The 26900-nt window shown below is 38.4% G+C and overlaps 1 protein-coding gene across 2 annotated transcripts in view; it reads right to left on the bottom strand.

The window, feature by feature from the left end:
- The window catches only part of SGK3 (serum/glucocorticoid regulated kinase family member 3), a 30570-nt gene extending 4755 nt beyond the window's left edge, over positions 1 to 25815 (bottom strand). The window contains exons 1-12 of one of the 2 annotated variants that reach the window (XM_069854207.1): positions 25443 to 25815; positions 20545 to 20628; positions 19192 to 19264; positions 16362 to 16437; positions 9062 to 9149; positions 7049 to 7098; positions 5674 to 5731; positions 4785 to 4868; positions 4556 to 4687; positions 2392 to 2504; positions 2138 to 2174; positions 1938 to 2024 (exon numbers count right to left, since the gene is read on the bottom strand). In XM_069854207.1, the coding sequence (XP_069710308.1) occupies positions 1938 to 2024; positions 2138 to 2174; positions 2392 to 2504; positions 4556 to 4687; positions 4785 to 4868; positions 5674 to 5731; positions 7049 to 7098; positions 9062 to 9149; positions 16362 to 16437; positions 19192 to 19264; positions 20545 to 20628; positions 25443 to 25520 (960 nt within the window). In that variant the 5' untranslated portion in view covers positions 25521 to 25815. Of the gene's footprint in view, positions 1 to 1937; positions 2025 to 2137; positions 2175 to 2391; positions 2505 to 4555; positions 4688 to 4784; positions 4869 to 5673; positions 5732 to 7048; positions 7099 to 9061; positions 9150 to 13682; positions 13842 to 16361; positions 16438 to 19191; positions 19265 to 20544; positions 20629 to 25442 lie in introns of those variants that run through there. The other variant, XM_069854208.1, reaches the window with a different exon arrangement.
- Between the last annotated feature and the right edge of the window lie 1085 nt (positions 25816 to 26900).

Below are 26900 nucleotides of genomic sequence, written 5' to 3'. Positions count from 1 at the left end.
AAAATTAAAGAAGATCTTAATTCTGCTTCAGATCTATCGTTATTAAGAAAATGTATGACCTATATTAAGTTTCATTGTAAATCTTTGTGAGGGCATGAGTTGTGAGGTGCTAAATTAGACATTCTTGTCAAATAGGCATTCACTTGACTGATTTGGAATAAACACACGATACCATCAAACATTGAATGACAACAGTAAGTAATCTCCACCTGCCTTGAAAGAAATCTACTCATCATCACAGAGCTTACTAACACTACAGCACAAGGACAGCCATTTCCTAATATGAGACCATTCTTTGTGAGTGTGTAATATCATATTAATATGGCTGGATCATCGTCATGTCAATCCTCATCTACAGCACACAATGTTTCTAACTTCTCAAAGCAAGGAGATGCTCAAGGAGCTTTTTTAACCTTTCACAACCTCCTTTGAGCTTTTTAGGTGCTGGAATTCACCAAGTCACTCAACTCTGAGAACATCATTACAGTTTTAGCAGGATTATGAAAGGTTTTACTCTAAATCTTGGATAAGAAAGGCTAATACACAACTGCTATGTATAGTTGTGATATTTTAAGAACTCATATGAAGCAACAACATGAGCACCTTCTTATGCTGCAATTCATGCAAGCCCAAGGTAAGTGTGTAGACCAAGCCTCTGAACATAAGAAAAATAACCCCACAGATTTTCACAGTTACCAGTGTTCTACACATTGTCCTTTTGGAAAGGAGAATATGTAGCACCTCTGCTATAAGGACAGTCTGAGAGAGTTGGGGTTGCTCAGCCTGGAGAAGAGAAGGCTCCGGGGAGATCTTACAGCAGCCTTCCAGTACCTCTAGGGGTCCACAAGAGAGCTGGGGAGGGACTTTTTACAAGGGCATGCAGTGATAGTATGAGGGGAAATGGCTTTACGTTGGAAGGAGGAAGATTTAGATTAGACATTAGGAAGAAATTCTTCATGATTAGAGCGGTGAGGCACTGAAACAGGTTGCCCAGGGAAGTTGTGGCTGCCCAATCCCTGGAGGTGTCCAAGGCCAGGTTGGATGAGGCCTTGGGCAGCCTTGTCTGGTGGGCAGGGGGGCTGGAACTGGATGATCTCTAAGGTCCCTTCCAATCCAAACCATTCTATGATTCTATGAAAGTTCAAATACTCAACAAATTGTTTCAGTTTACATTTACCACTCAGCTTTATGGATTCCGGCTCTTATCAGAACTAGCGTAAGCTGTCACGTGTTGCCGCCTGCTGGTTTTTGGTTTTGTTTTTGACTCCAAATGTTTCAACTAAATCCTACTCCTCACTCATCCTCCACTGCCATCAAACGCCTTTTCTGTATTTTAAAGTATGTTTATCAAATTATCAAAGCCGCTAATTGTGGCATTTCAGTGAAACCCTCATACATGTTCAAGACTTCCAGATTCTGTGTTTCCAGCGTAGTTTCTCAGTAAAAAGAGAAAACACAGTCCAATAAACTTGGTCTGCAAGTTCAACGTTTCATGCACACGCAAAACTTGCTCAAGACTCATAGATACTACGTCCTTATAAACTTACTAAAAAAATCAGCAACAGGATATGATAAGTAGGTTCTTTTTGGCAAATCTGTTGCAGCTGTTACACAAGCCAACTGCTCTGTGTTGAGCTAGCAGTTAGGGGATGTGGGAGGAAATGATGTTTGAAAAGGGATGGGGCAAAGGAAGGAAGGAAGAAATTAGTTATGGTGATGTGGGTAGTAAGTAGGAGACATTGGGTATTAGTAAAAATGACAAAGAAGAGATCTGCAAGAAGCTTGTCTTTGGTTTGGTTTCATGAAAGAGCTTGTTAAAAAGAATTCAAGGCTCCAACTATACAAAATGGAGTACTTGATGTTCCAGTTACAGAAATATTAATAATAGTCAACAGTCATTAATTACTAGCCAAAAACCGAGAAAGTTGTCAACATACTTCCGGCGTCCCACAGAAAGTTGCAGTGGTATCAGAACTTGCAATCCCTTCTTTACAAAGTCCAAAGTCTGTTAGCACAATGTGACCCTGTTTAAAAAAGAGTGGGATTTTAAAAAGAGAACATGCTCAACATGAGGATACACCCAAATGCCAATTTTGTAAGAGAATATAGAAACCAAATAATGATGCTGTACACTTACTAGTGAATCTAGGAGAATGTTCTCTGGCTTTAAATCCCTGCATTTAAAAAAGAAAATTGTATTAATTCAAAACAGCAGTCACTAGCACAAGAGCTTCATAGGCAAGGACTGCTATTCTTCAGCTGAAAGCTCTAAAGTTTTGGTGAAACTGTTACAGTCAAATTTTGCATTAGGTGATTTCATGCAGTGGTTTTAATCAGCAACTTGTCCCATTTTTAACTTCTGCAGGACAAGAATACATTTAATAAACTTACCTGTACACTATATTTATGGAGTGTAAGTAGCCCAGTGCACTGGCTATTTCAGCAGCATAAAATCTGGCTCTGTGCTCAGGAAATGAACGTTCTCTTTGTAAGTGAAAGAACAGCTGTAAATATGAAAATAGTAAGAAAGAACATAACACACACACAAAAATCAGGTTAGTAACATGTATTTTTAATAGCAAAACATAATTTCATTTAGCAGTCCATTAAAAACAAAACAAAAAAACATGAAATAAAATGTTTTTTGGCATGACTTTGTTATTCCTTTACTCTCCTCCTTTTGTAGCTCAGAAATAGACAGGTACCTCAAACATGTAAGGACATTCCACTAAAACCAAGACTAGTCAAAAAGGAACTAGAATAAACTACTAAGCTATGAACAGAGGTTGGCAAGATTAAATCACTCAAGAAAGCCTCCTAACAGAATATAACCTGATGCCAAGTAATCTTCCATTCTGTATATGCTTGTACTCAACATTTTGTATGTATGTATTTATATAACTTTATTCTGAAACCACCTACTTTCACCTGAGTTCATTTTGGGAGATGTATATTCCAAGCTGATCCAAAAATTCTCTCAACCACTCAGAGCTGTCTGGTTTTGAACAGTGTGAGCAGACACAGAAGTCTAGCCAAAGACTAAATCGTAGCCATACAGATGAAACTGCACTACCCATTCAATTTCTAAAAGCTTTAATTAAGCAGGAATTTTCTGTTTTCCACCTACAGACTTCAGGGGAAAACAAAAAAAAAGCCATGAGAACTTTGCAAGCACTTCATTCAAACTCAAAAGTTGTTCTGAACTGTATTTTAGTTTGCCTGTAAAAATGTCAAACTAAGTTGTGGCCATGAATTCAGAGCACAGCAAACCAGGAGTCTGCTAATATCTTTTAAATAAGATGATAGTACATCAGACAAGAGAAAGGCCCACCTTGTCCCAGCTGTGACACTTGAAGGGGTCAGAACACCAGCTGTAGGTGCATTATAAATACTGACAGAAGGCCATATGAATTTGAACTAATGTACAAGTATACTCCAGTTCATATCCCATCCTAGTTTATCTAATATACTTAATACTCGTCTGCGTACATCCAGCTGCAGTGACATAATAGGAAACCCTGAGATATGCCAAAACAAACTATTTAAATTCTACCTCTTCTCCTGTGTTCTTTCAGCTACCAGCATTTTATTGTCCACAATGGTATCCTGTCTCATCCTTCTTTCCTGTTCACCTGTACGACCTTCCAAATATGTACATTTTACACCAATAAGGTACCAATTTGAAAACTCAACAAGCAACAAGGCACACAGCTCTTCTTTGAAGCATGTATGTTGGATAGTCCCTTTTATACAATATTTTTTCCACTACACTGATTTCTTCAATCACAACTTTTCTTCAATCACAATTTCCTAGATAGGTCCAAATACTACTGGTTTTTCACAAAATCTTTGGAAGGAAGAGAAGCAGCATTTTATATCCTTTTCAACTGTGCTGACTATTCAAACAGTTTATACACGAGTTTCTTGAGCACTCCCAGAAGTACAGGGCACTTTGAAAAGCAACAGCTCCCTACAGAAGACAAACTGTTTCAGAACATCTTATTTAAATGTATACAGGCTTTCTCCATTTTCTTCACAAGTTTTCCCCCAAGTTACTTAACGGCCTTTAGGATTCAACAGCATCATTTCAAGGAAAAGAATCCTGAGGGCTATTTGGCAATAAGTAATTAGACCATGCAAGGCCACAGATCCCAAGGCTCCCAATAATATCAATGAAGTAAATTCAGTTGCCAGTTTCCTTCCTTATACTTTTGAAATACTGGCATCTCAGCTAATACAGATACAAGAGGAAAAGGGAGACTTACATGGTGAAAAACGCCAACATAAGAATAATTCATAATAAAGTTAACTTCACATAGCTGTAAAATACAGTATTAGTATCTGACAACCGTGAGCAAGTTTGGGATTAAAGCTGTTGATAAGAAGAGGATCAGGGTCTGAAGAGCTATAGAAGTCTACACTAACAGCACAAAGTAACAGGATTTTCAAAATTGGGACAATACTAATTGCAGTCCATTGTCAAGGATTATTTCGCCCCTTCTACCTAGAATTAGGAAAACAGAGAGCCTCAAATCCAAACACAACCACCACATACCTCTCCTCCATTAACAAAATCCAGGACAAAATAAAGCTTTTCTGTTGTTTGGAACGAGTAATGTAATCCAACCAAAAATGGATGTTTCACATTTTTCAAAAGCACATTACGTTCAGCCATAATATGTTTTTGCTGTAAGGAAGTAAAAGATCAATAAGTAAACCAGAATGATTTTGTAATTAAGGGGAAAAGAAAGGGAAGTGGGTAGAAAAAGAGTATTTCTCTTCACCTCTTTCCTATTAAGAACAATTTTTTTCTGCAGCACTTTGACAGCATAGTATTTCCCATCCAGTTTTCGTTTTGCAAGAAGAACCTGTGAAATTCAAAACAAATGAGGAAATGTGATTGTTGCAGTTCATGTTCTATTAGTAACATTTTCATAAATTCAACATAACTAGAAAGTATTTGAGCTACTTTTCCTCACAATGAAGTTTCTTTGCTCTTAATACAGTGAATCAGCAACATAATCACCAATAGAATGAGCTCACAGGCCAGTAAAATCTATCATGACAGTGGTATCAGGAAAGATTGAATTATTACATTTGTTTTCCAGGACTTGCTGAATCTCAAGATCAATTATAGTTGGTTTTCTAAGTTTTAAAGATAATTTAATGATGAAAAACAACTTGAAAAACAACCCAAAATCAAAGATTTCAAGAAGGATTCTTTGTTGCATCTCTGTAGAAGAGCAATATTATATTTAAGTCACTTCCAATGGGCTGTTGCTCACGCTGCTCCATAGCATATGGGGTTTCACAAAACAGTCCATTCCAACAAAGGGAAATGTAGGATGCACACTCTAGCCACTGCATAAGCACAGGGGTACCTCCCTTCCCCTCTGGGGGAAACAGAGGATCCCTGTTGCTGTTAATGAGAAAGGGAAATGCTCCCTTTTGTTACTCCCAACAAGGGATCTGAGGAAACCAACTGCTACACTGGGTTAAAAATGGCAGGGCTATAAAGAAGCATTAACAGGGATCCAATGTCACAGTTTATTTGCCACCTTAGACTGATACCACTTCCAAAACCTCTGGCCAAGTCTAGTGAACAGTAGTAATACACAAGACACCAGCTGGCATCTTTGCACCAGGATAAGACACAGTAATATGAAAGCTCACCTTGCCAAAGCTGCCTTTCCCAATAACTTTCAGGAAATCGAAGTCTGTTGGTTTAGCGCTGAAAGATATTTAGGAAGGAGACAGGTCACCTGGGCAGAAATGACAGGCTTTATAGCTGTACAGCAGTCTAGTGTAGCACTTGAGATGTAAGGTGAGAAGCACCCCGCTAGCACCCCCTCTTTATTCTTCATTCTAGAATGAAGAACCCAACACCTAGACTTCTGCAGACCTTCCCTCGGCGATGATGACTCCTCATTTTGCAATTCCATTTTCCTCCAGTAAGAGTGCTCCAAGTTGCATCCTTTGAGGGTTTTTTCTTTAGTTAAGTTTAAGATGTAAATGGCGAGCAACGCTGTTCTTTTATTCTCTATAGTCTAATTTCTTGTAATTTTTAAGTCTCCATTTTCCCATGACTTTTCCTGGAGTTTATTTCTCATTTCCAGAGGGCCAAATGGATTCTCAAACTTACACGAGGCAAGGAAGGATCAAGTTTGTTATCTCTTCTTGCTTATCCCATCCTTCCATCCATCCATTCTTCCGTCATTTTGAATTATAGTGAGAGGAGGGAGGCCCTAACACCCTCCTCATTTGTGCGTGTACGTGTGAGATCACTCTCAGTTTTTCTACTTTCCACATGACCACACCTTTCAGTTATTTCCCAGGATTCCCTCACTTTTTCCTAAATACAATGCAGAGATATTTTTGCCAGCAAAACAATTATCCCTGTTTTCAAATCCTGAAACAATAGTTACATCACCACACACCTATCCATTTACTGCCCCTGAAGGGAAGTACTCTTAAATTTCATTTCTTCCTGCAATCTACTAAGCATTTCCTCCTGTTAGCCCAGAACAAATCTGCGAGGAAAGCAAAACCAAAATAGCAATTATCTAGATGAGAAAAGCACAGATTCACTCAGAACCGAGAAAAGAAACTCTACACAAGACACCAAACAGAGAAGTAAGTTACAACTGCAGTAACTAGGTCTGTAGTATCGACAAGGCAAGCTAATCCTTTGCCCTGTATTAAAACAAACTTGTTTTCAGAAACTGTTTACATTCTTAACAGTTCTGGGTCCCAAGGCCATCTTTGCTATAGCATCCTTAAGTAATAGGAGAGCGGATTAATAAAATCTGAAGGTGAAAAGGAAAAAAAAAGTGTCAAAAGTGGTTGTTTATTTAGCACAGGATTAAATGTTTTGCTTCCTCCCCAGCAGTGAAATTAATAAATAAAGGCCAAAGAACTTTTCACACTATTAACAATTACACTTAGTCTAATTTTTCAGGTATTAGAATTAATTTCGAGACAATTTCATGAAAATAAAAAATTTACATTAAATTGAACTATGTTTTTATTAAATTTAATTGAAACCTACTGAGGATTTCCAGATGGTCCCAAGTTGATATTCTGTGAGGTAGAGTTTAACTGTTGGGAGAGACAAAGAGGTTTATTTTTAAATTTATTTTTTTAAATTTTTTACTCTTGTAGTTCAACCAATATTAATTTCAAAATACTCTATTAATTTGCTCAATCTGCTCAATCCATACCTTTACACTTATTACAGTAGATGTTTAAAGAAATCTAACATCCAGATTGGAAACTTCCTAAATTGAAATATCTGGTGATCATCACCTTGCCAAATTACTTCTACACACTTCATATTCAAGGATGAAGGTAATAAAATAATTGCGTCCAGACACAGAGGACAAGATTAGGAACAAAAACTTTAAGAGCATTTCAGCAAGCAACTTGTTCCTTACTCAGAACTTAAGTCTTTCTGTATTTGCCCTAGGAATATATTTTCTACCTTTTATTCTAAGTTTTCAGAGCCCTTACCAATAAAATAATTCTAATGAAAGACAGTGCTTTAAAAAAAAATATAACCAATCAACCAGAAGTGAACATTCTCCCTGCCCACAAAAAGCATTACCAACCTTTTCTATCCTGACATTAAAGGTTAACTAACTCAGTTCCAGGGAGGGCATGACTCTTACCAGCAGACACCCATACAGAACTTGTAAAGGACAGGGAGAAGAAGGCGGCACTGCCATTTAGGTAATTTTCTCCACTATGTTTTTGATGTAAAAAGCAGTACCTCATTGTGGTTTCAGACTTTATCAAAGAAGGACAAACTGCCTTCAAATACAGGTTACCAGGGAACAGCCTAGCAGGCATCACAAAACCAGTACTCCTATGGAGGCAGAGAATACTCGTACAGCAGCTCTGGATGCTACTATTCACTAACAAAAGCCAATCACACTATGGTACTGCATAGTTCTGTAATGTTACTATGCAAGTTTTGAGTTTTTTTTTTCCTGAGGATTTGGTTTTGCTTCTTATTCAGCTTCATCATTTGGAGTAACTATGGGAAAGTGAATATTTTATCAAAAACAGTGGTCCAGGCCATTATGAATTAGCTCTCTTACTATTCTGGAACTTGCTGTGGCATGACAGATCACTTATTTTCTACAGAAGGTTTAGATCATTCCATATTACTTAATGTATATTTCAAAGGGAGGGGGAAACTGGTATTTTAAATTAGGCTTTCACTGCACGCTCACAGCGCTGACAAGCCCTCTAAAAAAAAAAACAAACAAAAAAACCCAAACCAGAAAAGACTGCTATCTTTGGAAGTCAAACTTTCAGAAAACAGTAAATGTAGATCACATACAAACCAAAATGATAACTCTTACATCTTTAACAGAGGCTGAATAAGAAAAGAACTACTAAGCTCACACCTGTATGCCAAGAAGCAAGCAATAGAGAAAATAAACTTAAACATGGCACTTCTGCATTCCTAGAAACACTCTCCACCCCTCCCACTCCCCCAAACAACACTGTTTCTGGAGACTGTAAAGTCATTTTCAGGGAATTCATATAGCCATGACTTTTGTGACAAAAGAGGCTTCAGACCTCACACAGTGTTATATGCGAAATGAAATCAAATCCATCCTTGTTCCTGAGTGACTTTTAGAAAGACTGGAATTTCCCCCCTCTGAGAGAATTATATTTCTCTCCCTCTTTAAAAAAAAACACATAAGCAAACAAGAAGACAATTAAACTTTCAATCTCCCCTGCTTGTTGCCAGATGTTCTTAGTAAGAATCTTTGAAGCGGTTGCTAAAACTGTGACAGCTGTGACTAAAGCTCTTTCTTCAACTCCCATAGCAAGTGGGGAAGAAGCAAGACAAAGCTAGCAACCACTTTTACCCTTCTCTGCAGTTCACATCTGACAGAAAATACCTTGCAGCCCACAGTGGAACACATTTATTTAAAAGAGCATGGAGGGGATTTATTGTGAAATCAACCAGTCATCTTCAGTAATGAATATACTTCAGATTGACCTCAGGTAGCCAAAATTTAGAAGATTGTTCTACTTCTTCTATTACCTTCCGACTGCTCCTTTCATCTTCATCTTCAGATGGGTCCGACTGGTGTTTTGGGTTATCCATCTGAAGAAATGCTCTGACATCTGGGCTACAAGAAGAGTTAACTTCATTAACACACTGATAATCTGCACAATTTTCAGCCATAATTATAAGAAGCATAGGATTGAACAGCAGCGTGCAGAAGAGTTACTCATCACAAAGTTTTATGTTTCAATTCCGTGTACAAGAAATGCTTTTACTGCAACATAATTCAACTGCTGAATGTGTTACATACAGTACATAAAATTTTCCACTTGTAAAATCCTGACGTATTAAAGCATAAACATGTAAAGACATAAGGAAATGCTCTGTAGAACTGCATCAAAAGGTAATTATTAGGAGAACAAACGCTATCCAAAGCATGAGTTCTAACTTGCTAACAACCACCAGGAAACCAACTTTCTTTCAAAAACCTGAAGAGTTTATAACTATTTCTAGTTTTCCAAAATTAATGAAGTAGTCCAAAACAATAGAGAATTAAACACATAGTCTGTATCCCAAAGAGAGATCCACGTCCCAGGAGGTACGTGGTAGTAACTTTCCTGTCCTCTTTTACTTTAAAGAGGAAGACGGTGATTTTGTATTCAGAATGCATTCTAGGTGGGCACTGACAAGACAATGTTAAGAAATCATTCCAGTCACCTGTGGGACACAAACACTATCCTTCAGGAACCAGCAAGAGAGGCTACCACAGTACCTAAGAAGAAGCATTTTAACTTCAGCATTGGTTTCAAGGTTCTGTCTTGGTAAGGACTGCGGAAAGAATGTGGGAAACCTCAGCTGGTCCAAGGACTTAGAGTGTGTGAACTTAAACATTGGCCTTGAATAGATACCCATGTATCCTTGGAGAAGCTGGAAGGTGCCAAGAAGAGCCGAGTAAACAAGATTAGGAAGTTGCCAGGCCGCAGGTGGTGCCCAATTATGAAGTTACAACTGAGAAGGAGTTGTCCAATTATGAACTGTCAGTCTTCAGCTAAACCAATCGTGCATGGACATGCAGCTCGGGAAGGGATATAAAAAGTCTTGTAAAATCAATAAAGATGGTCTTTTGGCCCACAACTTCCACGTGTTGTGGATTGCCCCGACCGCGACAAAAGAAGACTGGGAGAAAGGAGGGAAAGTAAGAGGATTCTAAGTACCCGCTCCCAGGAAGCAAGGCTTACCCAGTATAAGTTCAAAGGAATGTAATGTCCCTCTAAACCACAGCACAGTAAATCAGTAAAGAATAATGTAATGTAAGCGACACAAAATTAATTGCTAAACAAATGGGTATCACATACAGTCTGTACATCCCTTGAAAGAGATGAAGTGAATCTTTCAAATTCCTTCAGTTCACTAAAAGGCAGTCTGCTTATCTTACCTAAATTTCAGTGATAAAGTCCTTTGAGAAGGTCTCAGGGCAGTCACTGACTGGAAACACTGCATGAGTTGTTCAGTACAAGGAAAGCACTAACTTATTGTGGAGCTGCTCTTTAACCTTATCCCTAATACATATAAAACAGGGCAGTTTTATATAAGAAGTAGATCACAGAATCATAGAATCGTCATAGAATCATAGAATAGTTAGGGTTGGAAGGGACCTTAAAGATCATCTAATTCCAACCCCTCTGCCATGGGCAGGGACATCCCACTGGATCAGGCTGCCCAAGGCCCCATCCAACCTGGCCTTGAACACCTCCAAGGACGGGAGATATACTTGCTTTTCTATTTTCAATCCACTTCACCCTCCACACTTCTGTAAACAGAATATCACAAGCAAGAGATGAACTGCTTCTGACACTACTCCAGCTGCTGTATTTTATACTAGCATTATGGAACCTAATTCATGCCCTAGGCTATCTGAGGTTCTCAGTCTCCGCTGCTTACATTCAGTATTCCTAAACCCTATTTGAAATCTGTTTTAGTTACCTTCAGCCTTTCAAGTCTAAAGTACAGCAACAAGACACAATTCTTCACCATCATTTTAGCTTCTACAGGCATGTCATTCAGAAAAGGAAGGTTAAAAAAGCATACCCCAACTGATGAATGAAAATGGTGACCTTGTACCAACAAGTGAAGAGAAGGCTGCGGTACTCAACAACTTTTTTTGCCTCAGACTTCATCGACAACCACTCTCCTCACCCCTCCTGGGTCAATGGACAACAAGAAGAGGACCAGGGAGGTAATGCCTTTCCCACTGTACGGGAGGTCATGTTCGTGACCACCTGAGGAACCTGAACATATATAAGTCCATGAGACCTGATGAGATGCATCCCAGAGTCCTGAGGGAGTTGGCAGATGTGGTTGCCAAGTCAATCTCCATGATATCTGAAAAGTCACAGCAATAGGGAGAGGTCCTTGGTGACTGGAAAAAGGGCAATATTGTGCCCACTTTTAAAAAGGGTAGAAAAGACAACCCTGGAAACTACCGACCTGTCAGCCTCACCTCTGTGCTAGGATGGGGGATGATGTGATCGAGAGCAGCACTGCAGAAAAGGACTTGGGGGTGCTGGTCGATGAGAAGCTCAACATGCCGTGGCAGTGTGCACTTACAGCCCAGAAGGCCAACTGTATCCTGGGCTGCATCAAAAGAAGCATGGACAGCAGGTCGAGGGAGGTGATTCTGCCCCTCTATTCCTCTCTTGTGAGACCTCATTCGGAGTATTGTGTCCAGTTCTTGACTCCTTATCCTAAGAAGGATATGGATCTGCTGGAACAGCTCCAGAGGAGGGCTACAAAGGTGGCCAGAGGGCTGGAGCAACTTCCATGTGAGGACAGGCTGAGAAAGTTGGAGTTCAGCCTGGAGAAGGGAGACCTTATAGCAACCTTCCAGTACCTCTAGGGGCTACTAGAAAGCTGGGGAGGGAGTGTTTATAAGGGCATGTAGAGACAGGACTAGGAGGAATGGTTTTAAACTGGAAGGGGGAAGATTTAGACTAGACATAAGGAAGAACTTCTTCACGATGAGGGCAGTGAGGCTCTGGCGCAGGTTGCCCAGGGAAGCTGTGGATGTCCCATCCCTGGAGGTGTCCAAGGCCAGGTTGGATGGGACCTTGAGCAGCCTGGTCTAGTGGGACGATTCCCTGCCCACAGCAGGGGAGTTGGAACTGGATGATCTTTAAGGTCCCTTCCAACCCTCACCTTTCCACAATTCTGCGATTTCAGTTTAATTCCTCCCATCTTATACGAACTCCTAATCCTGATCTATTTCAGGGTCTGTCTTGTATCCTGCATCTCAGGAAAACAAAAATCACTGTGGTTTGAGTATTGTAGTAATATTGGCTTATGATGCAACAATTTAAGTTTAAAAATCTTTGGATATAGTAAAATCAAGAATAAAAAGTTATAGATAATGCTTTCCACTACACAAAACAACAGAATTAGACCTTAGTTACCTTTCAGCATTAATTAATCTGGGCAACTGGCTGATTAAATAGAGCATGTTGTAATACATCTCAAATAGTTACTATAGTTACTTTGTCCATGACTGAATCCACAGCAGAAAAAAAATCAAAAAAGAAAGAGAAATCCGTTCCTGGTAAAAGGCTACTGTATTCCACAATCTCTGCAATACGTGGCACCCAGAAGCCTAACTCATCAATGTGACACTGTTCACATTTCTAGTTTTGAAAAGCACTGCAAAGAAGTAGTGATCGAAAACAAAAAGTTTAATATACCAATTTCTTAGCCAAAACTGCAGCACATTATTTAAAATGCTACATAGATTGGTAGGACTTCTATGCTACATTAGATTACATATACTAACTCCATGTATTTTAAAATACACTGAAGCTGTTCCTAAAATAGAGTCACATACAAAAATTAAGGATCAGGAAAACAGTTTAAAAAGAGATGCTTGATATATACTATACATATACTATCAGCGAAAATTGGTTTTGTCTGTATTTTTATAACTGACTGGATAAATGTTTTTTATGGATTACCTCCAGTTCCTTCTGTGATACTCATTCTGCATTAGCCTTCCTGTAGGAACATATGAAGCCACACAAAAAAAACCTTCTGGTTATACCCACAAATAGGAAAAAGTCCAAAAAGTTATAGAAATTTTGAAGCAAAATGGTAAAATTGCCAGTGACAGAACCTTAAAGTTTAGAACACATTTGATTTAAATAATGGTCCTCTCTTCTTCTCCACACACCTCTAAAAAAATAAAACAAACAGAAGAGTAAAACACTACCAGCTTTCTAACAGAAAGGAAAATCTTAAAAAACCATAACGCACAGTAGGATTTTAAAAGAGCACAACTGATATAATGCAAGGCTTGCATTACATGGATCTTACAATCCAGGGGCTTCATATTCATCAGGCTTTGAAACCAGAAAAATCTAGTCACTTCGAGGGAAGAAATGCAGAACCCTTCTTCTCACTTAAAGAGCTGATAACTCGTATCCCCACAGAGGTTGCAGGGTATTGTTATCCTTGTGTTCTTCAAGTGTTATGCAAATGTCCTCATTTTCATTAAGGAGCTACTTTGCACTATTTAAAAATAACTACATTACATCTTCAATGCACCCTCTATTATACATTAAGATTCAAACAGATTTTCTTTGGACATGTTCTGACAGACAATTAAACGCATTACTTTTTCAATGAAGTCCTACATTTGAGGGGGAGAACAGCCTGATTTGAACAGTTGCTCCGTGATTTAGGGGGCCCCACAGCGCTTACAAGTAACAAACTTCCAGCTCCTATTCAGTCAGCAAGGGGAATGCAACACCAGATATCAATCCCCTCTGACATTTCTTCTGTGTCCCCCGTATTCCACCTGACAGCGACTGCAGGAAAATCCTTATCAACCATTACAGGTTTTTTCTAATCACTCAAGCACTTCAGGGTTTTGTTGGATTTATTACTGAGCAGAAAGGTTTGGGGTTGATGCAATACCCAACAAACATGTCAGACCCAAGAAAAAAGGCCACTGGAGGAGAAAGGGGAAAACAAAACAAAACAAAACAAAACAAACAAACAAAAGAACACAGTACTGCACATTTCAGAGAATAATGTGAACATTACCATCTTGAACACACTGACCCTGACATTTATGCTTTCCAATTCAGATGTTCAGGTTCCTTCCTTTCCAGAAACATCATCATGAACCATCCTTAAGCTTTTAGTGAAACACTTTTCCTGCGCAGAACTTAAAAATATGACATCCCAATAGTGGTCTGAATGCTTAAAAGGTTTAGTTGAAGGTGGACTTACTTAAAGTGCTGTGAAAATACATAGGCCCCTAAGATTTCTCTGCGCATTAGTAACTTTACCTAAGTTATTTTACCTAATATCAAATTTAATTACCACATTAAGGCAAAACAGTCTCAGAAAGCAATGATGTGGGCTACCTATGAAGACTCAGTCACTACATATTCCTTAAGTACTTTTTAGAAGATTTTAAAACAAAATCAACCCACTACCAACCAAGGTTACAGAATTTTGGTATTTCTTCACTAATTACATTCACTGGCACATAGAGAAGTGACAGATTATATAATTATTAACAGGATTTGTTGCAAGAGCACTGCAAAATGTAACAAAGTTCACTCCAGAAAAACAACGTACCTTGCAGTTATTAAAAGACAAACAATAGAGGATTTACAATAAAATTAAATGAACTGTCAACTAAAGGCTGCTTCTTCCACAGAAAATCACTTACTTTAAAGGTGGGGAGAAGAAGAACAGCAAAAGACAAAATTCTGTTTCTATTTTATTTTAGAACTATGCCTAATAAGATTTTTATTTAACACTTTCAACAGCACCAAAAGCTGACTTTGTAAGACCTATTTCTTGATAGTGGTTTAAGTCATTTTAATGGATCAGACAGGCTCAGTGCCATGTCAAGAAACATAAGATTTCTCTACAGATGCATCTGAGGCAAAAACAGTTTTAAAAGGTCATAAAAATTTAAGAAGGCAAGTGGATTTGAGGTTTGGCTTGGTTTTTTTTTAAGCACATAATCATGTGATATGCATTTTAAAAAGCACCATTTTACCTTTGGAAAACAAACACAGTCTGTTTTGAGATAAAATATTTGGCAATTGGACATACTGACAACCAAACAAGGGAGGGGATTGTGGTAAAAAAACAACAGTGTCCTTCCCTAATGTAACAAACCAGATTAGATTTCAATAATAAGTTATTGTAAAACACTTTCTACTTTTCCCAGAGGAGAACAGAACTAAGACCACAAACCTCACACTATTTGTTCTAGTGGAAAATTATTTCACTGTAAAGATTATTTCAAAATTTTTTCCACTTATCACAAGGAACTATATATAAAATGGTAATTCTTTCCAAAAAAGAAAGGAAGTACATATTTCAGGTTAATGGGATATTAAATAGTTCATTAGTCGGAAAAAAATAATAATGATCTGACTGCACAGAGCAAACAGCACCAATATTCTGTTCAGAGATTTTTCTTTTCCCTGTGGGAAACAGGCAGTTTCACAGGTTGTACTGACAGGCTGATAATACTGATACGTATTAAAGACATTTACTTAACAGTACAGCCAAACATAGAGCTTTATCATTTTACTATCCCAAGGAACATAGAAAGCTGCACATGTTTAGTTGAAACTGATTCGGTATAGATTTAAACTGAAAGAATAATGCAGTTTAACCCCCAAATCAGTTCACACGCTGAAGCACTGTCCTCCAGATTTAACTGAAGCAGACTCTAGCATATCACCATCTCTTATCCATCACTGTCTCACAGAGAGAGGTTAACACACTTGCAGTTCTTCTCACGGAACAGTTTATGTGCAAGCTTATTCATTAGCTTCAGGCAGGTCAGCTTGGTTATCCCAAACTACCTAAGCATGGTGATTAAGCTACTTGGTTAGCATGCTTAAAACAAGCTCTGGAGTGCACTGCTTTAACAAAAGGATGCAGCCAGTGACTTACTCCCAGAAGGACAACATAGTAGCAAGTGACAGCAGAGTTTTCAAACAGTAAAGCTACCTGCAAAACCAACACCTGCCCTACAGCAACAGAGCTCAGGCTGGAACCCATGGCCCTTGAACTAAAATCAGTTAATTGCCTGCAAGTTTATTTGTAGACCAGTTTCAGAAAATACACATCTTTATACTGTTCATCAGTCTGCATATTTTTGCTACAGGAACGAACAACCAAATTAAAATTTATTATATTTAAGAGCACTGAACAGATAGAATACATTTCCTGGTTAAAAGTACATAATTTGCGGTTTTATATTTGACTTTTCATATCTTTTAAATAGCTCTTATAAAATAGAAACGAAACTACTTACTGGTTGCATAGCTCTGGCTGTCTAACTAAATTTTGAATGAATTCATTTAGTCCTGCCCTTCTCTGCTTAATGAAATCTGGAAAGGAATAGAAAAAGATAGATTTAATAAAATTATCAGTCAGCTTGTGAAACAGACTTATTTTCAAATTTAGGGTTAAAAAGAGACTGGTTCATGAACGGTTCAAGAACAGGATTAATTCAATATATAAAAATATATGGAAAAAACATTCAAGAGAGGTGAGAAAAAAAAATGTCAGTTTCTTTGTGAAACTACCTGGAAATGTAGAAAGCCAGGTGAATTAAGAGTGCCAAGAACAATATGTAACCCCAGTGGGCTAAGCCATGAAGCCTTCATTGCACGAGGGAGCCCTTCAGGACTTGATCCCACTCAGAAAAACGCCATAGGCAAAACTTGACATCAGTTGCACAAGTCAAGTTTTTACATGAGTCCACCAAGCAGCATATTTCCATAATGTATGTATGGCAGCGGGGAAGTTACACAATTCATCCAAGCATCAGGTCCTTGGATGTAACTAATGAAGACAACTAAGTAAAATGCTTTTTCCCTCTCTTTTGGATATCATCTATAATGTAAAAATAACCCCCAAAACTGCAGAATCTCCACTCTCATCCAAAGCTTTTCTTCAGTCACATAGAAAGATACGCAAGGGACTTGAAATAGGAAAATGGCTCTAACATGAAAAAGTGTAAAACAGAATAATCTTGTCTTTCATTACTTCTGTCAACAATGATTCATGTGGAAAAAGAATACTGAACTTATGTATTAATTTTTAAGGTATTCCAATGACTGTCACATATAAATCACTGACAATTATTAAAAGCTGCATTTCGGATATTAAAAAAAAATGTTCATATTGTTTCGTGGATATAAGCCCTAAGCTCCTATTAGGTTATTTAGTAATCCTGGACATCAAACTGATATCAAACAGGAAGGTAAATTTGCATAAAGAGGATATGGGAGTCACCAGCATCAGCAGTTTCAGGATGGTGGAAGTACAACACAACCAGCCATGCTAAGTATACAGCCGTGCTGATGAAGATAAAACAACCACATCACGTCATCTCATAGGTCTTCTGTAATTTTCTAGCTCTGTGTTCAGACTAGTCTCTATGATCTCCCTCTGCCCCATTTTTTAAATTCAAACAAGATGAATTTTGAAATAACCTAAGTGACTAAATATCGAGTGTTCAGATGACAGTATGTATCATCATGGTACTTTTGGTAGACTTTGGAAAAAGGGATATCTAAGTTTCGCTCTACTGCACTTATGAACTCCCAAGCAATAGTACAATGCTGCATACTTTAAAGCATGACCTAACATAAGTAAAACAGCTTTTCACCATTTGTAAAATATGTGATTTATTTCAGAAGCCAGGAGAAACATTACATCAAAGCTACAATAAATCAGTGTTAAGATACAGAGTTATTCCAATGAGCATCATGGCTCCATCTCCACCCTGCCCCCCAGCAAGAAACACCTTGAGAACTATTTAGTTTCTCATGCTCTTAAGGATTTCAAGCATAGTTCACGGAAATTTAAAACAATTCTGAAGACTTGTGTTTTACATATATAATTTCAATGAAGCTTTGGGGTTTTGTTTTTTTCCCCCATTTAAACTCAAGTTTCCCAAATCTGACTCCAAGAAACCCACCTGCAAATTTGGCTACACAACAGACCAGACTGCATGACATTATAAGGTCTTCAAGCCAGCTCTGAAAAGGCTAGAGAAAAGGAAAAAATCCCAACCCAAACCAAGAAGTTCCTGTACACACAATACATTTAGAACTTCGGACAATCATTTACATCTTCATCAGAAGAGCACATCAGAGCTTGAATACTTGCATTTAATTATTTCAATTAAAAAGTGAGTTTCATGTCAGGATCCAGATGCCTAACTGTAACTACTGAAAACTATTATGTGTGAAAGAATTCTAAAGGAGCCAGAACAACACACTCCAAGAAATTCAACACCTTTGGATCAGCAAAAGGGAAAATGAAATGCTTGGAACAGGTGCAGGAGAGGATGAAACTACAAACACACTATGATCACATCAGCAAGATAAGGGAGGGTGGGAGGTTTGCCAGTGACCATCACGAAAATCCTCAAGTAAAAATGGGCTGAGTGAAAGGTATAAACACCCAGAGCAAAGGCCAGGCCTCCTATTTGTTTTTTTTATTTATTCATCAGTGGTGCCACCTCGGTTAATCCAATGCACTTTACAAGTGATTTTCCATTAGTATTTTGATGTGGGCAGAACAGGCTTAATTAAGAACTATCACAGCTAACTGGATCACATCATATTTGTATCAGGCAGGCTTCTGTAAGTGGAACAACAACAGGAAGAGCTTCATTTTCATCTAAACCATACGAGGAAGCACATTTAGATACAGAGAGTTCAAAATCCTGCAAAGATGAACCCTTTAGTTATTTCATTTCTCGGGGGGAAGGGGTGAGGAAGGCCCCACAAAGGAAGTTTACTAGGAATACGTTTAAATCAAAAGCTCAAACACTTCTACAGAAGAGATCAGACATGGCAATTCAAAATCTCTCTCAATCCTGAATACAGGAGGAGCTATGGCCTTCAGCGCAAGAGAGGCAATGGGCCACTAAGCAATACTTTGTCCAAGACCACAAGGCAGAATACATACCTGTGCTGGTTTCTGTCCTTGACTGAAGCGTGACTAAACTTCGGTTTAGTCACTGTTTTGAGGACTAGTGTAAAACTCATCTAAGATAGCTTCTGTAGGCTGGAATTGATCAATTTTCATATAAAGAAGCTGACAAAATGAGTAACAAGATGACTTACCGGGATCAAAATTATCTCCAAATATTCTTTTAGCTGGAATCTTCAGGTTCATGGTGGGAAATTGCTTCTTTAGCTGAACACAAAACACATAATTGGACTGTGCTTAGATGTCAAAGTACTTAGAAAAAAATGCTTTTTTTGTTTTCTGACAAACAGTTTGAACATCTGATTATTAGTAATTTGGCTTCTCTCTGGCACTTTCTCTACTTGTACACTTGAGAGGAAAAAAAAACAAACCAAAACAATCTGTACTCAGCTTGTTTGCTCCAGTCATACCCTTTAAAATTCAAAGGCCATCTCACTTCAGAAAGCTAGGGACTATTGCAGCTGTCTTGTGCAAATACTGCCAAAATGATGTGCCACTTCCCCAGATTAAAAAAGTAGGCTGCAGTTTCAATACTGGTTTTATTCTTCTCCTTGCTTCCTGCCTCCACCACTTCTCTACCTCTCTTAGGTTTGGGGTTTTTTCTTGCTTGCTCACATAGAGGTGTATGAACGAGGTATACGATGGGTTGGGGATACAGGCCTCAAGGTTTGCCCAAACAACATTCTGAAAGTTTTAGAAACCACAGCTAGTCTACCCCTAATTCAAAATTATAAACAGATAAACAGCCTGTTTTATGATGCTGGAAGGGACCTGGAGGCACAGATAAAAGTGCTGGCGATCTTTTCTTATATGGATCACAGAGGAATTATTTCTTCCTTTGTTAGAACAAAAACTGTGGGCTCTAAGCATTTAGAGCTGGAGAAAAGTAGGGATGCAGGACAGGACATCTAACAGACTACACATCTGAGCAAGTACTTGCCCCGCTTGCCCACTATGTAAGAGGGGGAAAATCCACTTCTAGCAACAAACTCAAGAAATCTGTACTTAGTCATGGAAGTGTCCCCTAGCACAACATTTGGCTGTCAAACTGAAGGTAGCAATTGCCATGACTGACTTATTGGAAAGTTTATATTAAGAAACAAAGATTTGTTCATTGCTTTCAGTACTTCAAAACACTTGAAGAGAAATTTATCAATTTAGATGTTTTAATTTTTTGCGTTGATTTTTACTACCATGAACAAATGCACATTTCAGATGTTATAACAACCAGTAAACTGGAAGTTTCTCTCAGTACACTATCATCCCAAGAAAAAATAAAAAGAAGTGACATGTTGATTTTGAGTTTGAAATCCAAACAAACCAAAGTTTAAAAAACCCACCCTGTCATTTTCTTTAAACAGGCCCCTATGGTTATCAAATGTTGACTCAAATTCCTCAATGAGGGAATTAACTCAAACTATAACACTGCAAGTTAAGCGTTACTTTGTGCTATTCTGGCGTGATTTCATAACTTGCCTTTTGCTTACCGTATTGTAGAGTTTATCAAACTCTGCATACCGTCTGAGGACAAACCATTCACTTCTGCCAACAGAGACCAACACCTTGTAAACCTGTAGTAACAAAGATAAAGTTATTGCCAACAGCAAAGTTTAATAAAACCTCCCAGGTTTAAACATGTGGTGGAAATACGGGCAGGTTATAAATGTACTGTGTAAATGTGCTGGCTGAGCTCTGTATTTCTTGCAGCTAAGTAGTCAGCAAAATGATTGAAAGAACAATTAGAAGAGTCTGGTATTTTACAGAAATACATTTTTGCTTACCTGATGTTTAAATAAAAAAACAAACACCAAAGCTGATTTAATACAGTTTCATAAATTAGTTCATATCCAACAAAATCACCTGACCATCAGCTAATAATCTATAAAAAACTACTATGAAATTTGTTAACAACTTGGTAATCCATAATACAGACTCATATTGAGAAAGTAAAGCATTTAAATACTGAATATTGTCTTCACCAAAACCTGAAGTACATATGGAAGGCAGTTATCAAGACAACTGTTCCTTGTAACATCTTGAATACATATTATAGTCAGAACCCTGGCAGATGGCTGGGGGCGTAGACACAATTGTTCAGGGCTGGAAAAATGCTGCTATGGCTGAAATACAGTACAGGTTACATAACACACAGCACTGAGACCAAGGGAGGTGTAGCCACACAGTTCTGGACATTCAAATCCCATCCCACTGCAGCAGAGGACTCTAGTAACTAGACAGATTGTCAGTCCCTGGCTCCATAAATCTGGTTGACAGCTGAGTGTCCAGCAGGCTTCTCCTGTCTCTTATGCAACTGTTTGACTTCCCTCCTCCACATTCTTGTGCTTCCAAAAGGAGCCTGTCTATTACTTCAGGGGAGAGGATAGGCACAGCAAGGAAATGAGTGCAGAAGGCTGGTAACTCCTGAGGTAGTAAACTGGACCAATTCCCCACTCTCCCTTCTGTCCTGCAGCAACAGTTCACCTCTCTCTATTTAACTACCTTAGCGGAAGTGGCAGCCTTACCCTGAGATTTGCATTCATGCTATGTTAATTGCTCAAATAAACTGCTCTCAGTCTTCCCCGGGGAACACACGAGGCTGGACAGAAGCACCCAATAAGATGCTGATAAGGCTCTACTCAGAAAACTAGCTTTCCCTTATACTGCTATACAAGCAATGGCATAAAACCTACCTACACGCCATCTAGAGCATTCCTAGGCTGTAAATGGCAAAAGCTTCAGCTGCAAAGACTTAAGGACTGTCCTACTGAACTAAGCATTTTATACAACAATCAAGTCCTGCAGATAATGCTCAAACACTCAACATCTTCACCCCTGTGACTGCACGGCAGATCAATGCCAACAAGGTTCAGAAGCAGGCCATGGAGAACTCCTTGAATCAGCTGGGCAAAATGCAGAGACTTCAAAGTGCACAGGTGAGCATAACTTAGGATACAGATGGTATTTACCTCCTTGGCAACCTCAGAACTAAAACACTTTCATTCTCAGAGTAGCTAGCTGTAGAACAACGACACAGTCAATATTTTTTACATGAGAGCATAAGAAAACCCCCAAACATACGAGGTCATTTGGTTCATATCATCAACGAAGCTTCTGCAAACCCAGCAAAGGAGAAATGGCAAGTTCAACAGTTACAGGAACATTGAACAGTAAGAACACACAGGATAGCTACAAAGATTCTGGTAAAGCCCCAAAACATCACGTGCCTTTGGGCTATACTACTACTATCACAAAGATGTGCGATGCCTCTTTCTAGAAGGGCGTGGAGGGGAGGAGGAAGATTTAGCCTTACTTAGATAATAACCTTTTCAAATCTATTTATTCCTAAGAAATAGGTAAGATGCATCCAAACCTTGTATATGTGGATAAGTAATGCAAAGCTTTGACAAAGGAAAAAGGAAGAAAAATAGATTCCTGAACTACCCCTAAACTATCTTCCCAGGTACAGACACTGTAGGGTCCAACTATTTCTGTATGTGATAGATTTCTTCATCAAAGAAGTCACTGAAATTAAAAGCCCTCAACTCTGTTTTAGTAGCTGGATTAAATATTCAACTTGTATTAAACAAAGGTAAGTAAAAAAGGGAGGCTGTTTTCCAATTTCAAAGGAGCAATTATTGAGAAAGTAAGGAAACTATTTATTCAGTGTCAACAAAATAAAAAAAACTCCACAGCTTCCACAGGGCTGGCAATGAGTATTATTCATCACAGGTCTGAGACAAACTTTCCAGATTTAATCAAACACCACCCTTGAAAGAGATTTCTTAATAAGATGGGGATGCAAGGGGAGACAAGAACAGGTCAGAAGAGAAAATTAAGCTTCAGACATCAAACAGCATAGGGATAAAAGCAAGAAATCCAAAACAATGCTAGCCAGCAAAACAAGCAAAAGTGGCCCTGCTATGCAGCAAGGACAGGATAGCAATTAATATAGCCTAGATATGGCATAAAGCAAGCACTTCGCTCTTTTGATAAAGAAAGTGAATTCTGAATCTTTGGGAAAAGGCAGGACAGTGAACTAGAGTGGATATACATAGAGGATGTTTCCATGAATTAAGTGGAAGCAAAAAAGCTTCCCTGCCAGGATGCCCGAAAAATTCAAACATTAAATTATTAGTCTCAAGAAAAAAGTATTGGTAGTAAATACACCCTGTGTATGCAGTATTTAGAAAAGAACAAATAAGATATTCAACAAAAGGTAACAAAAATGCTCAGGAGAAATGATGAGCTCATTTCCAAAGACAAAAATCTATAAAACTGAAAAGCTTCACTTATTTGTCAGAATAAGGACTGCACAGAGACATGACTGTCTTTAGAAATGCTCCATCAGGGCAAGCATGAAAGGAAAAAGAATAGCTAGTAAAAGCAAAGTTACATATACTTGTCTTGTTTCCATGCCAGCATTAGATGAACTGCTATAAGCTTTGAGCTGGAATTCACAGTTTCTACTCAGACCATTAAGATTCTAGAACAGTCTCAGAAGCAATAGAGATATATACCGTGAATGACAGCAAGGTATAGATGATACAAAAGTCACCTGAAATCCTTCCCAGCCTTTATCATTTTAACCTTTCCTTTCACCCTGGGGTTCTTACTGATTTTCATGGAAATGGCACTAACATTGCCATCAGAAACAGACAGCTATACCTACCACAAAATTGTTAAGAACTATGTGTTTTGCCCCACACCTCTCCCTCCATCCCCTCCGAAAGCAGCACTGACAGTCTCCAGGCATTACAATGCAGCTACAAAAGAGGAGACAAAGCAAAAGCACTGACAAGCACATGCTGGAATTCACAGTTCCTACCATGAAGTTTAGTATGACCCTCACATCTGCTATCAAATCCTAAAATATATGCGATAATACTCAAAAGCTTGTTTGTGAGAAGCAGTTCTTGTCAAGCTGCTAATTATTCCTTGATACAGAAAGCGGAAGTCACCAATACAAATTGTGCCTCCATTTAGTGCAAGCTGGCTTGGATTCCCTTTTACTCTCTTCCAACCCTCGGTTTCTGAAGTGTTCCTTCTACTCTCGCTCATACAGATTTCTATATGGCACACCCAAAGAAACTGCCTTTAAATTTAAAAGGTAGTCACACACATTGAGGTAAAATGACCCGGAAATCACAACACTAGCACATACCACAAATGTACCACGCTGGCACATTTTAACAGCAGGTCGGCCAGACACTGAGGCAATAAAACAAACCTCGTTTGCTCAAGTTCAGACTTCAATGAAGTTTTTCCTGCTCATTTGAGTTTCCCATGCATGCAGCAGTTCAGAGTATTAGTAAAGATCTGTTTTGCTTGTTTCCTTTACCAGCATATTCCTTCCCCAAATTATATCTTGATACACTTGGGGAATCAAACAGCATCATTCTTCTCTGAGGAAGGGAGGTGAAGAGGAAAGACTGATACATAACTCAAAGCAAATCTTTGTTTAACTGTATTCTTCAGACAGCAATTCAGTCTAAAGCTGTTTGCACTGCACATTTGAAGAGTGACTAATTCACTCAGAAAAAAACAAAAAAGCTTAGAGGAAGTTGCACAAGAGCAATGAAACAGTCTGAGCTTTTAAAAGGAATTATTACGATGCTGCCTTTATATTCTAGCGTACATATAAGCAAAACAAAAATCCACGTCACACTACTTGATTTTTCAGAATGCAATGCGAAAGGTTTCCTCACAGAACGGGAACGCTTTTCTGAAAGCAAGTCAAATTGGGAGGCCTAAAAAGAAAGGAGGAGGGGAATGACAAGGAGTGGAAGTGAGAATAGGCCAGGAAAAAAACTCATAGTCATTAGAATCCGAAAACAGGAAGGAAGAGAGAAAAAGGTCTTTCAAAACTTGGATTTTTTTTCTTTTACACAAAAAATTATAAAATTATAATAGGATATCTATGAAAAAAAACTGGGCATTTAAGAAAAACCCACAAACCAACAAACAAATCAAAACTAAAAAACAACCAGAAACAAAACCTATACTTTCCTCCTTCACAAAATAAATGTTTTCATGTAAACTCACATAGGATGTCAAATCTTAATTTGATTTGGCATCAAAATGTTATTCCTCCATTTGGACACTTACGTATTTTATATTATAAAAGGCTGATACTTGATGGCAAAAATACCAGAAACTTGTAGAATCAAATGCTTTTTGCACAAAACGACACAGTTAAACACTGTAAAACATTCACAACTTCTCACACTGGACTACGGCCAGTATTCACAAGAGCAAGTGAACAGACTTTCATAAACCTGTTGAAAGTAATACTAAGCTTACTAGTAAAAAACCCAAACAAAGTAGCACTTCTAAGTACCAAAACCCCATGCATTTGCCTACAGCGCTTACTCTTCTACATACTTACAGTAAATCTTTTTTTCTTCTCTCTGTGTTCATCAGAGCTGGGAATGCTAACGCTTGGACAGCTTTCTTTGAGATCCATTGTATGTATTCCTTTGACAAACTTCTCACAGGCCCCTGCTTTGGGTGTTGCAACCAGAAGATATTTTCAACGATATTGATCCAAGACACACCACTTTTCTTGAGAAAGTGTGAATTCCATCATGTAATCTTAAAGGGAACATAAAAGGAAAATTAAATACAAGAACACTGAACTCACAGTGCTAAACCTGTGTGACAAGAACTTTTCCTGGCAGGAAATGCATTTTACTATGCACATATACAGCCATAAACATTATGGTTTTGCAAACTGTTTCATGCTTGCTGTCCTTTGTTTTTTCACTGAAATCACTCACGTTCTCGAAGGAAACGTGTACCAAAAAATAAAAAAAAATTCCCTGAGTTGTGCAGATATGCTGAAAAGAGTTCTGAGTCCACGGCAGCCAATACTTTGAAGGAACAATGACAGAGCACGGAGAAATAATCAAAGATGACAACCTGGTATCAAACACCTGAGAAAAGCCACTAACATGTATATTCACAAGAGCTCATTTAAAAACAAAGGTTTTCAACTGCATGAGTCTGTGCCAGAGGGCATCTCACATTTGTCAGAACAGGCTGAGCGTATTTAATTATCTCATCAGAGCTAAAAGACGACATGAGAAAAAGTACTTTCTCATGTAAATTTTAGAGAGGGACACAGGTAGCATCATGCATCTGTCTGAATATGTATCTTCCCTCTCCCCTTCTTACCCCAAACTTGGCATACTTCGTGTTTAGCAGAACAGAAAGTTTGTCCATTCCTTTCAGTAGAACAGCTAGGTTCCAGGCAGAACTTGGGAAGGACACAAGAAAAGAGAGGCTAACACCATCAAAAGGCAGAATGCTTAGTATTGATTAGCTGCTTCTTCACTTGCTGCTGGACAGTATCTTCCACATCTGCCCTGAGCACAAGCCAAATGTTTGCTGGACCCCACTGTAAACAACAGGAATTCAACCAAAATAATGCTACATATCTACAACCCTCTGCCCAGGCCTGCATGGCCACCAGAAGCGTTTTAGTGAACGCAGCTCAGCTTTTAGAACAGTATGTATCTGACCAACTGAACAAACATAAGAAAAATGTTTTAGAAAGCAGAGACCTTGGTTCTCTTCTAAACACCCAGAGGAAAAAGGAACGCCCAGTTCAACATCTAACTCCCTATTTTCTTAAAACAGGGAAATAGAAAATTGAACTGTATATTTCATATCATAAATTTCCAGAAAGCACAAACTAATCCAGTGCAATTCTGCTATTAGAGAGACACCCATATTTATGTTGGCACAAAGGCCAAAGCCCCTGGAATACAGTGAAAAGATTTGTTCTTGACACCCAACTAATCTCAGGCAGTTGACTATTTTTCTTGTTCTCAAAAGCCAGATC

The sequence above is a fragment of the Phaenicophaeus curvirostris genome, chromosome 3, assembly GCF_032191515.1.
Source record: "Phaenicophaeus curvirostris isolate KB17595 chromosome 3, BPBGC_Pcur_1.0, whole genome shotgun sequence".
Taxonomy (NCBI): domain Eukaryota; kingdom Metazoa; phylum Chordata; class Aves; order Cuculiformes; family Cuculidae; genus Phaenicophaeus; species Phaenicophaeus curvirostris.
This window is presented reverse-complemented; position numbering and strand designations above follow the sequence as displayed.